This window comes from Schistocerca serialis, chromosome 6 (assembly GCF_023864345.2).
Source record: "Schistocerca serialis cubense isolate TAMUIC-IGC-003099 chromosome 6, iqSchSeri2.2, whole genome shotgun sequence".
Taxonomy (NCBI): Eukaryota; Metazoa; Arthropoda; class Insecta; order Orthoptera; family Acrididae; genus Schistocerca; species Schistocerca serialis.
In genome coordinates this window covers 136,607,963-136,622,071 of record NC_064643.1, presented here as the reverse complement: position 1 = coordinate 136,622,071, position 14,109 = coordinate 136,607,963, and the positions used below count along the sequence as shown (strand labels likewise).

At 43.8% G+C, this 14,109-nt stretch overlaps 1 protein-coding gene across 1 annotated transcript in view; it reads right to left on the bottom strand.

Moving 5' to 3' along the window:
* The window catches only part of LOC126485103 (breast cancer anti-estrogen resistance protein 3 homolog), a 1,126,433-nt gene that overhangs the window by 101,765 nt on the left and 1,010,559 nt on the right, over positions 1-14,109 (bottom strand). Inside the window, exon 7 of the mRNA XM_050108726.1 lies at positions 5,796-6,086. Coding sequence (XP_049964683.1) covers positions 5,796-6,086 — 291 coding nt within the window. The remainder of the gene's footprint in view (positions 1-5,795; positions 6,087-14,109) is intronic.

The window sequence follows — 14,109 nt, the reverse complement described above, 5'->3', positions numbered from 1 at the left end:
AACGACCATATATTGAACAATCTTATCAGTGGGCGCAGTCGCTGGGAAGCCTCACTACGACGTGGTAGCTTTCTTTTCATGCTATTTATGTCTCATATCTTCGATGGCGTCTTCATTCTGTTTTAGTTTTCCAGGCTTGGTTAACTGTGACTGTTCGCACATTGTAAAAAAAAAAAAAAAGGAGACCTGCTTTCAAATCCAAATAAATACACAAGACCAAAATAAGAACCAAATGAACAACAAATAAAATTTAATAAAGTATTATACCCTTTCCTTTCTTCTTTTAATTTATTTTTTTATACAAAGTTCAGAGGCATATTTAATTTTTGTTCGTTGGCGGAACCTGAAGTGGCGGCGAACGGCCGTCCTAGTTAGCTTCAGGCGGTGGCGGTGGCACTAGCTTTGTTTTTGTTTTTAGGCTAGATAGGTTTTTGGGGGTAGTATGGGTGATAGGGGCCAACACCAGAAGTGAAAGAGGTAATTTTCTTACTTTAAAAAAAAAATGTCCTTGGTTCTAGTCTTTCTTCGAGTGAGAAGTTAAATAAAAAAAAAAAAAAAAAAAAGTGGCGTCAAAAAAAAAAAAAAAAAAAGGCTTGCCTCGACTGAAAATTTTGCTTTCTTTATTTTCGTAAAGTTATGATCTGTCGGTTCGTTCATTGACGTCTCTGTTCACTGTAATAAGTTTAGTGTCTGTGTTTTGCGACCGCACCGCAAAACCGTGCGATTAGTAGACGAAAGTACGTTCCTCTCCAATGGGAACCGCAAACATTTGATCCCAAGGTCATACTTCAACCGATTCCTCCACAGGAAAACATCTGATATATTCTATACGACACTGGTGACGGCATGTGCGTCACATGACAGGAATATGTTGTCGACCGACGTAACTTGTACACTTAGCGAATGGTAAAAAGATTCTTCTACCTTGCCCGATTTAGGTTTTCTTGTGGATGTGACAATCACTCCGAAAAAAGTGATGAAAACATAAGAGTTTGTCACATAAACTGAAAATAAAAATTTAAACTTTTCACTCGAGGGAAGACTTGAACCTAGGACCTCTCGTTTGGTAGCTGCTCTCGCTAACCACGGGACCACGGCGCTCCGTGTAACGCATTGTCCTTGATGTTGCCTATCTTCGCATGGACTACTCAGTTTGTATATTTTACTAATTTTTTTCATAGTTCCACACAACTTCTTCCCGTTTTCTCGATTGATCTGTGTTCAGTTTTTCAAGGCCTATCCAGTGTGCCAACTTATAACTAAATCTGAGGGGGGTGCGATGGGGAGGTTCCCTTATAAGCGACCCAGACTGGTATTCCCCAAAGTCTGCTTCTACAAGTCTTTTCATTCTTCATATAATTTTGGCATTCCCTGATTATTTAATATAGAAAACGGCCAAGATGGCGAAATCTAGCTTGGTTTCCTGACGGTTATTTCGAATCGTCGTTGAAGCCACACGGTGGCGGAGACATACGAAGTCTCCCGCGTTCCAGGAATCCACGCCAGTTCGGACCACCCAACCTCTTGGCATGAGCTTGACCGCACCAATTGGCCACAACAGCTGGAACGGCTACACCTCCAGCCTCTACAATGTTGGCTGCTAGGACCTTTTTGTACACCGAGGAGGTGAACTGTAGTTCATCGACCGAGTATTTAAGTAGCCCAGAGAGCAGTTCTCCACCCCATTCCGTTGAAGTTGCTAAATGTATCGACATCGCGCGATTCATGTGCACCGGTTACCGTCATTTTGTGTCAAGTGTTGTCTTCCATTACCCTGGGAGCAGCCTTGTGTTAACCGTCCAAGAGTTGCTCGTGATGTTTAGACTTACGAAGCACGCGTCTGTGCTGTCGCTACGTTTGTACCGCGAGATGCGGGTAAGCTGTATTGTCCAGCACCGTTACTGTGACCGCGTTCTTGACCCATGGCTAGCTTCTTTGTTTTAGCCAATCATGTGAATTCATTTTAGCGCTGTCTCTAGGGACAGGTCTCTACTCTGAAGACGTTATTGTTTGCTTGAACTGCTCTTTTGACTTGTTCTACGCCTGACTCGTCCTACAGCAAGTCTATTGCTCGCCAAGCTGCTGTTTTATTGTGGTAGTTTAGGAAAATTCTCACAGGGCTACCTCTCATTTACATGTCCACTTCTAAAAAGATGCATTGCCAGACTATACTGACTTTCATTAGTGTGTAGCTTCCATGCTGTCCCGTGTTGTTAATCACTTGTTTACTAGCTGCTGTAAGAAACAAAATGCAACGCCTGGGACAGAAGATCACCAGGTTATTGATCTGCTAGGGAACAATGGCAGTCAGTACGCCTTCGAAGGCAATTTCTTCCATCTTTCGATAATCTGTATTGATTCAGACTCTTAGGGGAGGCGACAGAGACCCTAGCCATAGCTACTGCTGTTCACCCAACGAGACACGCTACAATGTATCACTCTTTTCCATGCTTTTTTTCTGGGAGATAGTTTGTTGTACCAGATGATTAACGTGTTTTGAATATTTAGTCACATTTGCGTCTTTCATGCTTAATTTGTAAATTATTGACAATGAGAGCTCACTCCTGAGAGAGAAAGAGAGAGAGAGAGAGAGAGAGAGAGAGAGAGAGAGAGAGAGAGAGAGAGAGAGCACTCTTATATTTACGCAACATCAAGTATTACAGAAAATACTTCTATTACATTAATTCTGTTAAATTAATAAGTCCCAGAATATCGATTAATACATCCAATATGGGTCTCTCAAGCACCATACATCGAACGCTAACAAAAGTCGATAGTACGAGGGTCACTCCAAAAGAAATGAACACTATTTTTGTATAAATAGTCTTCATTCTGCATGTGTGAAAGTTTTAGTGTGTAGATACATTCTTCCCGCTTGTTTTCAAACTTAGTTCAACCTGTTCCCGTGAGTGGCGCCGTCACAGCATGTCTTCAAGATGGCTGCTACACTTGACGTCCGTCAGAAGCAACGTGCTGTCACAGATTTCCTGTGCTGTGAAAACGAGACAGTGGGAAACATCCATAAGAGGTTGAAAAAGGTGTGTGGAGATGCTGCTTTCGATCGCAGTACAGTTAGTCGGTGGGCAAGCAGGTTACGTGATGAAAGCGGGCACGGCAATATTGAGGATTGTCCTCGCATGGCCGGCCGTGGTGGCCGAGCGGTTGTAGGCGCTTCAGTCGGGAACCGCGCGACCGCTACGGTCGCAGGTTCGAATCCTGCCTTTGGCATGGATGTGTGTGATGTCCTTAGGTTAGTTAGCTTTAAGTAGTTCTAAGCTCTAGGGGACTGATGACCTCAGCTGTTAAGTCCCATATTGCTCACAGCCATTTGAACCATTTGTGCTCGCAACGGCACGCCTCGTACTGCACACACTCCAGACGATGTGCAGAGAGTTAACGAATTGGTGACTGATGACAGACGCATCACAGTGAACGAATTGTTACGCTGCGTTGGGATAGGGGACGTAAATATTTGCAGAATACTGAAAGTGTTGGCATTAAAAAAGGTTTGTGCCAGGTGGGTTCCCTGGATGTTGACAGTGGCTCACAAAGAAACAAGAAAAACGGTATGCAGCGAACTTTTGGAACAGTATGAGAATGGTGGAGATGAATTTCTTGGATGAATTGTGACGGGAGATGAAACATGGCTCCATCATTTTTCACCAGAGACGAAGAGGCAATCAATGGAGCGGCATCATGCAAATTCACCCGAGAAAAAATAAATTCAATACTACACCTTCAGTTGGAAAAGTTATGGCTACGGTGTTTTTCGATTCCGAAGGACTCTTGCTTGTGGACATCATGCCAAGTAGAACCACCATAACTTCTGATGCATATGTGACGACACTGAAGAAACTTCAAGCTCGACTGAGTCGTGTTCGACCACATCGGCAAAAGCGATCACAAAACTCGGATGGACAACACTGAAACACCCGCCTTACAGTCCTGACCTGACTCCATGTGACTATCATCTCTTTGGGAAACTGAAAGACTCTCTTCGTGGAACAAGGTTTGAAGATGATGACTCCCTTGTGCACGCTGCCAAACAGTGGCTCCAACACGTTGGTCCAGAATTTTACCGTGCGGGTATACAGACGCTGGTTCCAAGATGGCGTAAGGCAGTTGAGAGGGATGGAAATCACGTGGAGAAATGAAAATATTGTTCCTAAACTGGCTGATACAATAGCTCCCTACTTAGCAAACACACACAACCGCTCGCTCACCGATAGATCTGTAACTACAGATTGGAAAATTGTGCAGGTCGCACCAGTGTTTAAGAAGGGTAGGAGGAGTAATCCATCGGACTACAGACCTATATCATTAACGTCGGTTTGCAGTAGGGTTTTGTAGCATATACTGCATTCAAACATTATGAATCACCTCGAAGGGAGCGATCTATTGATACGTAATCAGCATGGTTTCAGAAAACATCGTTCTTGTGCAACGCAGCTAGCTCTTTATTCGCACGAAGTAATGGCTGTTATCGACAGGGGATCTCAAGTTGATTCCGTATTTCTAGATTTCCGGAAAGGTTTTGACACCGTTCCTCACAAGCGACTTCTAATCAAGCTGCGGGCCTATGGGGTATCGTCTCAGTTGTGCCACTGGATTCGTGATTTCCTGTCAGGAAGGTCGCAGTTCGTAGTAATAGACGGCAAATCATCGAGTAAAACTGAAGTGATATCAGGTGTTCCCCAGGAAAGCGTCCTGGGACCTCTGCTGTTCCCGATCTGTATAAATGACCTGGGTGACAATCTGAGCAGTTGTCTTAGGTTGTTCGCAGATGATGCTGTAATTTACCGTGTAGTAAGGTCATCCGAAGACCAATATCAGTTGCAAAGCGATTTAGAAAAGATTGCTGTATGGTGTGGCAGGTGGCAGTTGACGCTAAATAACGAAAAGTGTGAAATGATCCACATGAGTTCCAAAGGAAATCCGTTGGAATTCGATTACTCGATAAATAGTACAATTCTCAAGGCTGTCAAATTAACTAAGTAGCTGGGTGTAAAAATTACGAACAACTTCAGTTGGAAAGGCCACATAGATAATATTGTGGGGAAGGCGAGCCAAAGGTTGCGTTTTATTGGCAGGACACTTAGAAGATGCAAAAAGTCCACTAGAGAGACAGCTTACACTACACTCGTTCGTCCTCTGTTAGAATATTGCTGCGCGGTGTGGGATCCTTACCAGGTGGGATTGACGGAGGACATGGAAAGGGTGCAAAAAAGGGCAGCTCGTTTTGTATTATCACGTAATAGGGGAGAGAGTGTGGCAGATATGATACGCGAGTTGGAATGGAAGTCATTAAAGCAAGGACGTTTTTCGTCGCGGCGAGATCTATTTACGAAATTTCAGTCACCAACTTTCTCTTCCGAATGTGAAAATATTTTGTTGAGCCCAACCTACATAGGTAGGAATGATCATCAAAATAAAATAAGAGAAATCAGAGCTCGAACAGAAAGGTTTAGGTGTTCGTTTTTCCCGCGCGCTGTTCGGGAGTGCAATGGTAGAGAGATAGTATGATTGTGGTTCGATGAACCCTCTGCCAAGCACTTAAATGTGAATTGCAGAGTAAAGATGTAGATGTAGATGTAAAGGATGTATCTACACACTGTACAACTTTCAAACTTGTAGAATAAAAGATGGATTAAAAAAAAAAATAATGTGCATTTTTTTTGGAATGACCCTCATAGTTCACTGGTCTTCGATACAGGATGACGTCTCATATGGCTGAAGGCCTCGATGAACCGGTTGTACGGCAGCTACAGCTACAGCTACAGTAGTGTGTGACTGACCTGCTGGGGCGCGGCGCGGTACGAGTTGTAGGGGTTGTAGCGCAGCGCGGGGGTTCCCCCGGGCGACGAGAGCGGCGAGACGTGGTGCTGCTGCTGCAGGCCGTACTTGGAGGCGTAGAAGGAGAGCGGGTAGAGGCGGTTGCGCGGCGTCGAGATGCGCGCCCCGGACGCCGTGGAGACGCTCTTGCCGCTGCCCACGTAGTACGTGATGAGGTCGGGCACCGTGTCGTACGCGTCCTCCTCGAACTGGTACTGCACGCGCTCGTACACCGTGTCCGGCTGGATCACCACCTGCAACCGGCGCGGCGAGTCCGCAGGTCAGGAGGCGACAAGGAGCCACCAGTTACAGTGCACCGAACCAATAGTTAAACGTCATCACTAGAAGGCTGGAAATGGAAACTGAAGATCGCTTACACACTCATGATCAGAAAAAATAGAACACCTTGTACGACTACAGATAGAACGTTCATATTCACACATTGAGGGTGAGTCAAATGAAAACCTTAAACATTTTTAAAAATATTTATTATGCAGAAGTGGAACTTTTCAACATAATCTCCCCCACGCTCAATGCAAGTTGTAATGGTACTTGAATTACATAACCATTACGGCACCTCACCAGAACCTCTCGATACCAGCTATATTCTACTGTATTTCTGTGAAGTAGTTAACATATTTCTGAGACAACATTCAGATTTGATTTCATTAATGTAGAGGTACTTTGATACATCGATATGTTTACGTTGCAATAATATTATTCTTATGTGTATTCTTTCTTTTGTCACTATGATCTTTGACGTACTTGTAACTCTGATTTTTGGGCGCGTAAGCGATTATTAGTTAGTTGTTAGAGAGTCGGACCTTGAGAAAGTCAAGTCTTGGACTTCATGTTGGAAAGACGCATACTGTAGTCAGTTTATAAAATGCGAACTTTAACAGTGAGGAAAATGTTTTCAAGTATGTTTTGTATTGTGAAGTGAAGTTTTGTGTGTTACGTGATATTGCAGCAAAAGTAATAAAAAAGAAGTATAACTTACATTCGGAATGCTGATTACTTTTTTACATCACCATTGTCCTACAAAAGTGTAATCTTCAAGAATGGTTTGTGAAGCGCATCTACAAAACTTTTGAATATCGCATAACAAAACCTAGGCCTCTTTGCATCCGAGCTTGGAATCATTACCACCTAGATTTTCGACGATTGAGCCATGATTTTACAACGAGACGAGCGTGGGAAACACGAAAAGACGAGTGCCTAGTTTATTTATTATTACATGGAATGACTTTATTAACTGTGCTCTAATGACACCTGCCACATAATAACTTTGTTGTTGCCCGAAAATGCAGTATTAAGCAGCGTGAGCAACACCACAATCATTATTAAATATTGACCTTTGTTGTGGTAGGGTTGTTAGAAAGTCCTCCAGCGCTTACGAAGTGCATAAATTCCTTTAGAAAAAAATTCTTTCGTTAGTCCGCGCAACCACTCATGCACCGCGTGGCGTACCTCTTCATCAGAGTGGAACTTATTTCCTCCCATTGCGTCTTTGAGTGGTCCAAACATATGGAAATCACTTGGGGCAAGGTCTGGTGAGTATGATGGATGAGGAAGACACTCTAAATGCAGGTCTGCGATTGTTACAACTGTTGTACGGGCAGTGTGGGGCCTTGCATTGTCATGTTGCAGAAGGACACCTGCTGACAGCAATCCACGTCGCTTTGATTTGATTGCAGGCCGCAGATGATTTTTTAGGAGATCTGTGTATGATGCACTGGTGACAGTGGTCCCTCTAGGCATGTAATGCTCCAAAATGTCGCCTTTTTCGTCCCAAAAGAGAGGCAGCATAACCTTCCCTGCTGATGGTTCTGTTCGAAACTTCTTTGGTTTTGGTGATGTGGCTCCTTTCCTTGCTCGCTCTCTTCGTTTCTGGTTGGTGGAAGTGAACCCAGATTTCGTCCCCAGTAACGATTCTTGCAAGGAAGCCATCACCTTCTCGTTCAAAGCGCTGAAGAAGTTCTTCACAAGCATCAACACGTCGTTCTCTCATTTCAGGAGTCAGCTGCCGTGGCACCCATCTTGCAGACACTTTGTGAAACTGGAGCACATGATGCACAATGTGGTGTGCTGACCCACGACTAATCTGCAAACATGCTGCAATGTCATTCAGTGTCACTCGGCGGTTTTCCTTCATTATGGCTTCAACTGCTCCAGTGTTCTGTGAACTCGTTGTGCCTGATCTGGACGAGGAGCACCTTCCACTGAAGTCACACCATTTGCGAACTTCCTACTCCATTCGTAGACTTGCTGCACCGTACTGAACCTTCATCCGCGATGAATTTCAATAGGTTTCACATCTTCACTACGCAAATACCGAATAACAGAACGCTGTTCTTCCCTGGTGCAAGTCGCAAGTGGGGCGGCCATCTTTATACTGATACTGCGACAGTATGTGTGCATCTGCACTATGCCATACTGCACGCTGTTCGTAGCACACTTACCAAATTACAGGATAACGGCGCGAAATTTCGATTTGTTATTACAAATTTAAAGTTTTCATTTGACTCACCCTCGTGTGTTCGGCAGAAATGATTAGCATTATTACCATGTCGGCCCGCGGGTTCAAGATCAACATCGATATCGTGGCGCAACACCACCTACCAGTAAAATGTGCCTGCGGCTCTCGTTGTCCCCATAAACTGAAGGTGGTGGACATGCAGGATGTCTCGCAGACGCATGCGCGGACCGTCCCGTCAGAAATCAGTGAGTTCGAAATAAGGGTGCATTTTGGCGTGATACAATGTGATGCATCCTTCCGCGAAACTGTTGGTCATGTGGGAGGAAGTGTTTCGGCATTGCAGTGGGTGTGTGAAGAGTGGTTCACAGAAGGCAGTAGAACACGACTAGGACATACACCACCCGAACTCCCCCCCCCCAACAGACGACCGACATCTCATTCGAACGGCAGTACAGGACAGATCTACGTCCCCCTCGGCTGTATTGAAACAGTGTAATGCATCGTACACTGTCAGGGGTGACAGACAGTCTGTTGCCGTTTATTACGGCGTGGGTTACGTGCGCGCCGCGACTTCTCCGCCTACCTTTGACGAATGTGCAGAAACATGGTAGACGGCAATGTTGTATAGAATGACGTCACTGGGGACAGGAATGACATGAGATAGTGTTTTCGGACGAATCCACGTCCTGTTTGTTTGACAATGATGGCAGCATTTTGGTTCGCCGCAGACGAGGCATTTGCACAAGACATACAGCGGAAACTCAAGGACTTATAATGTAGGGTGACTTGCGTAAACGACATTCTGCGACCCGCAGCCACATCCTTTCTGTTCAATACACCAGACGCCATTTTTCAGCAAGACAACGCACGACCAGATGTTGCTGCACGAACACGTGCCTTCTTGGTGTCATAGGATGTCAGCCTTTCGTCCTGGACCACCAGGTTTGTTGCCAGCCGAGAACGACATGTACAGCGCTGCGACCCAATACCAACCACCTCAGATGAACCTCGGAACCAGGTGAATGCAGCATGGATTGCCATACCACAGAACGCCTTTCATGCCTTATACGCGTCGGTGTCATAAAACACGTTCCATGATTCTACAACAGACTAATGCAACGATATAGGCCTATAATGATGTAAATCTGCCCCACAACCCTTCTTGAAAACGGAAATGACTTGAGCTTTTTTAAAGTCGCTAGGTATCCTCCGTTGCTCCAGCGATCTACGATAAACTGCTGCTAGAATGGGAGCAAGTTCTTTCGCATATTTAACTGTGCACCTGCATCTGTTGTTTGCAGGACGTGTACGGGTAAATCAAAGCTGTGTTCCATACTACTGGTCTTTTTCCTGTATCTGTGCCTTTGACAGAAGCTTGTACAAAAGTCGTAATGTTTGAGGTCAGAATATGATTAGGGATCTCGCAACAGACGGACGTCAGCGACATTGGTCTGTAATTCTGTGCTTTTGTAAACACGAGTAACCTGCGCTCTTTTAAAGCCACACGGGTCTGTCCGTTGCGCGAGCGGATCTCGTTAACGTTAGCCAGGAAATGGGCTAATTACACGGCGTACGCAGTGTGAAATCCTACAAAAATTCCGGCAGGACCTCGTGTTTTGCTCGCTTTAAGCAGACTCTTGAGTATTCTGAAATACCGGCGTGCTGTGCCCTGAGTCGGTGCGTCGACCGAACACTGGTACGGTAGTATCGTCATCATATCCAGTATTAGTTTACGCACGCTTGTCTGTTCCAATTTCAAGTAGATTGTAGCTAATCTTCCCGTCTCTTCTTAGGACGCCCAACATTTCTTTTCTCTGGTGGTGTGTATTTGAGTATTACAGTACATATTTCGTTCAGCTGACGTCCTTTGAATGTGTTCACGCCATTTCTTCCAAACTGTGCTTTTTACGGTCAGTACATTCGTAACTTCACTATTACACTTCCGAAGTGTGAGTTTGTAACGAGCTAGTGGTCTTAGAGGTTTCGTCTCCGCTTTTTCAATCCTCCTCCATAGACTGGGGACCACACATATTGGTACTGCCAAAATATTGTAAACGTCTAGACTGTCTCCTAACTTTTTTGAAAAGAGTGCAATTTATATAGTACATACCAACAGTTAAAATTCGTACAATTTGCATTCTTCATCACTGCATATAATATATGACGTCTCATATCTAAGGTATTTAATAAAATTATATACTTGTTCTAACGATTTATCATCAATTATTATTTTTGTTCTTAAATGCTCCTTACCGTGGAATGCCCCCAGCTTAGTTTTATTTTTAGATACCGTCATATTATAACAATCTGGTAGCGTGTGCAAAGACCAAATTGCCCTCTGTAATTTATCTTAGCAATCCGCTAAGATTATTTGGCTATTTGCAAACAAGAGTGTATATACAAGTTTATTATTAATCTTATAATGGTGCGCTACTTTATTCTGCCATGCCTTTACGACGTTGTCTATATATACATTAAATAATACTGGTGTAATGAGAGTCATTCTCATTTGTTGTCTAAATATATACATTTTTAAATGCAAGGTGAATGGTGGGAAATGCCAGAACATTCAAATAACAACATTTTTAAATGTAATATTTAAGACTACTGCTTTCTCCCATGAATAAAACAGCTTCAAAGGTCTGATTAAAAGTGAGTTTTTCGCACATCTGTATGTTTATGACGTCATATCTACATCTACATCTACATCTACATCTACATGGTTACTCTGCAATTCACACTTAAGTGCCTGGCATTCATCGAACCATTTTCATACTATTTCTCTACCATTCCACTCTAGAATGACGCGTGGGGAAAAGGAACACCTAAATCTTTTCGTTGGAGCTCTGATTTCTCTTATTTTGTTATGATGATCATTTTTCCTCACGTAGGTGGGCGTCAACGAAATATTATCTTCTGAACTACGGGTTATATCACTTTGCAGGCACATTCAGTGGATGCTCTCTGCAAAATCTGTTGCCAATACATTTCGTAGTAAAGAAGTAATAAATTTAAATGTCATGCCTCGTGGTGATGTTTTACTGAATGAGCATCAGAAACGGTAGTAAGCGATAAACTTTTTCCTTTCTTCATTTCGTGGGGGCTGTCAGCGACAAAAAGTTTCTTCCTTGTTCTAAATTGTGTGTTAAGTTGGCTGGAAGTCACTACGTGCTCTCGTTCTCAAAAGCTAGATGAATATAACGTGGGTAATTTGCGCGTGAAAAACTCATTTTTAATAAGACGTTTGTAGGTGTTTTATTCACAGCGAAAGCAGTAATTTTTAAATATTGCATTTAAAAATGTTGTTATTTTAATGTTCTGGCACTTCTCGCCATTCACCTTACATTTGAAAATGTATTATACAGTGTCTGTCTTTTAATACTTGGCTTATTGCGTTACACCTTTGAAATAAGATCATAGTACGAGGGTCACTCCAAAAGAAATGTACACTATTTTTGCAAAAATACAGTTTTCATTCTGCATGTGTGAAAGTTTTACAGTGTATAGATACATCCTTCTCGCTTGTTTTCAAACTTAGTTCAACCTGTTCCCGTGAGTGGCGCCGTCACAGCATGTCTTCAAGATGGCTGCGACACTTGACGTTCGTCAGAAGCAATGTGCTGTCATAGAATTCCTAGGCTGTGGAAACGAGACAGTGGGAAACATCTACAAGATGTTGAAAAAGGTGTACGGAGACGCTGCTGTCGATCGCAGTAAAGTTAGTCGGTGGGCAAGCAGGTTACGTGATGAAAGCGGACACGGCAATGTTGAGGATTGTCCTCGCAGCGGCAGGCCTCGTACTGCACACACTCCAGACGATGTGCAGACAGTTAACGAATTGATGACTGCTGACAGACGCATCACAGTGAACGAATTGTTACGCTACGTTGGGATAGGTTAAGGAAGTGTTTGCAGAATACTGAAAGTTTTGGCGTTTAAAATGATTCGTGCCAGGTGCGTTCTCAGGATGTTGATAGTGGCTCACAAAGGAACAAGAAAAACTGTATGCAGCGAACTTTTTGAACAGTATGAGAATGGTGGAGACTAATTTTTTGGAAGAACTGTGACAGGTGATGAAACATGGCTCCATCATTTTTCACCAGAGACGAAGAGGCAATCAATGGAATGGCATCATGCAAATTCACCCAAGAAAAAAAAAAAAAAATTCAATACTACACCTTCTGTTGGAAAAGTTATGGCTATGGTGTTTTTCGATTCCGAAGGACTCTTGCTTGTGGACATCATGCTAAGTGGAACCACCATAACTTCTGATGTATATGTGACGACACTGAAGAAACGTCAAGCTCGACTGAGTCGTGTTCGACCACATCGGCAAAAGCAGGATATTTTGCTGTTGCACAATGCACGGCCACATGTCACTCAAAAAGCGATCAGAAAACTCGGATGGACAACACTGAAACATCCGCCTTACAGTTCTGACCTGGCTCCATGTGACTATAATATCTTTGGCTCTTCGTGGAACAAGGTTTGAAGATGATGACTCCCTTGTGCACGCTGCCAAACAGTGGCTCCAACAGGTCCAACCGTGCGGGTATACAGGCGCTGGTTCCAAGACAGCGCAAGGCAATTGAGAGGGATGGAAATTATGAGGAGAAATGAAAATAATGTTCCTAAAGGATGTACCTACACACTGTAAAACTTTCGAACATGTAGAATAAAAAGATGGATTAAAAAAAATTTGTGTGAATTTCTTTTGGAGTGATCCTCGTACTTAATGAGTAGTTATGACAGCATTTTGAGCTTTTCTACATGGTCAATAATTATATGAAATACTCTAAATACGTTTTTTTGCAACATGAAACTGGGACCACTTGAGCGGTTGATCGTTTTAGTGGCTTGTAATGGACATCTTTGGTAAGGTCTGACTGTGAAAATTATCGTAGGTTTCAGGAACAGTCTTTCATAAGGATGCACGAATTACTACTGCTAGCCTTCCTCTGTCAGCATCCCTGCAACACTCTAGGAAAGGGGTCGATAAAACAACATGAAATGGCGAAAAACACATTGCTGTAATCAGCCATATGATAACACACGTAATCCACGAAATGGCACCATGTTCGGCATTGTTTCGATTCGCCTGTTTCCGCTCGATGTCCAGCATATCAAGAGTGCTTTACGTAAATTAGCCGGCAATTGAAAAAGAAATTTGCATCAGTGCCGGCTGCGGCAGCAGCAGCATCAGCAGCTCTCTCGTCAGCGGTGATGCGACGCCCGTCGCAGTGTTAGCACAGAGAGTGCCACTCCAATGATGAATTGATCGGCGCCGCGCTCTCTAAAACAGCCCGGGGCGGACGCGTGTCAGGGCAGCGAAGCGAGCAATGCTTCAAACGGCAGCTTTCACAGCCGCCGGCAGCGCAAACTCTGAATGCGCGCTCCGGACGCCTATCTCACCTTGCGCCCTCTGGCTCCGATTGCCGCCATTATTCGCGCCTTTCGTACGGCAGTTTCTCTTGGTACAAACGGCCTGCCATCTCACGTAACCCTTTGAAGCGGTTTTAAACGATGACATCGCGTGTACGTTCGTTCGTCACGTTTATAGCGCTAAGCCAAACCCTGCATGCATCGGTTTCCTCTAGGCGACAGCACACTAGTACATCTACGACGCTACAGAAAACCAGTTCCAGGATTCAAACCTTTCACTACCAATTTTTTTCGGTGTGAAAAGACATTATTTTAATGAATATCATCGTCAGAAATAACAATATGAAAAAAATACACACGTCAAAGAAGTTTTGCATCACCTCGGTTCCGAGAGTTGCGGAACCTGTACAGAAAAT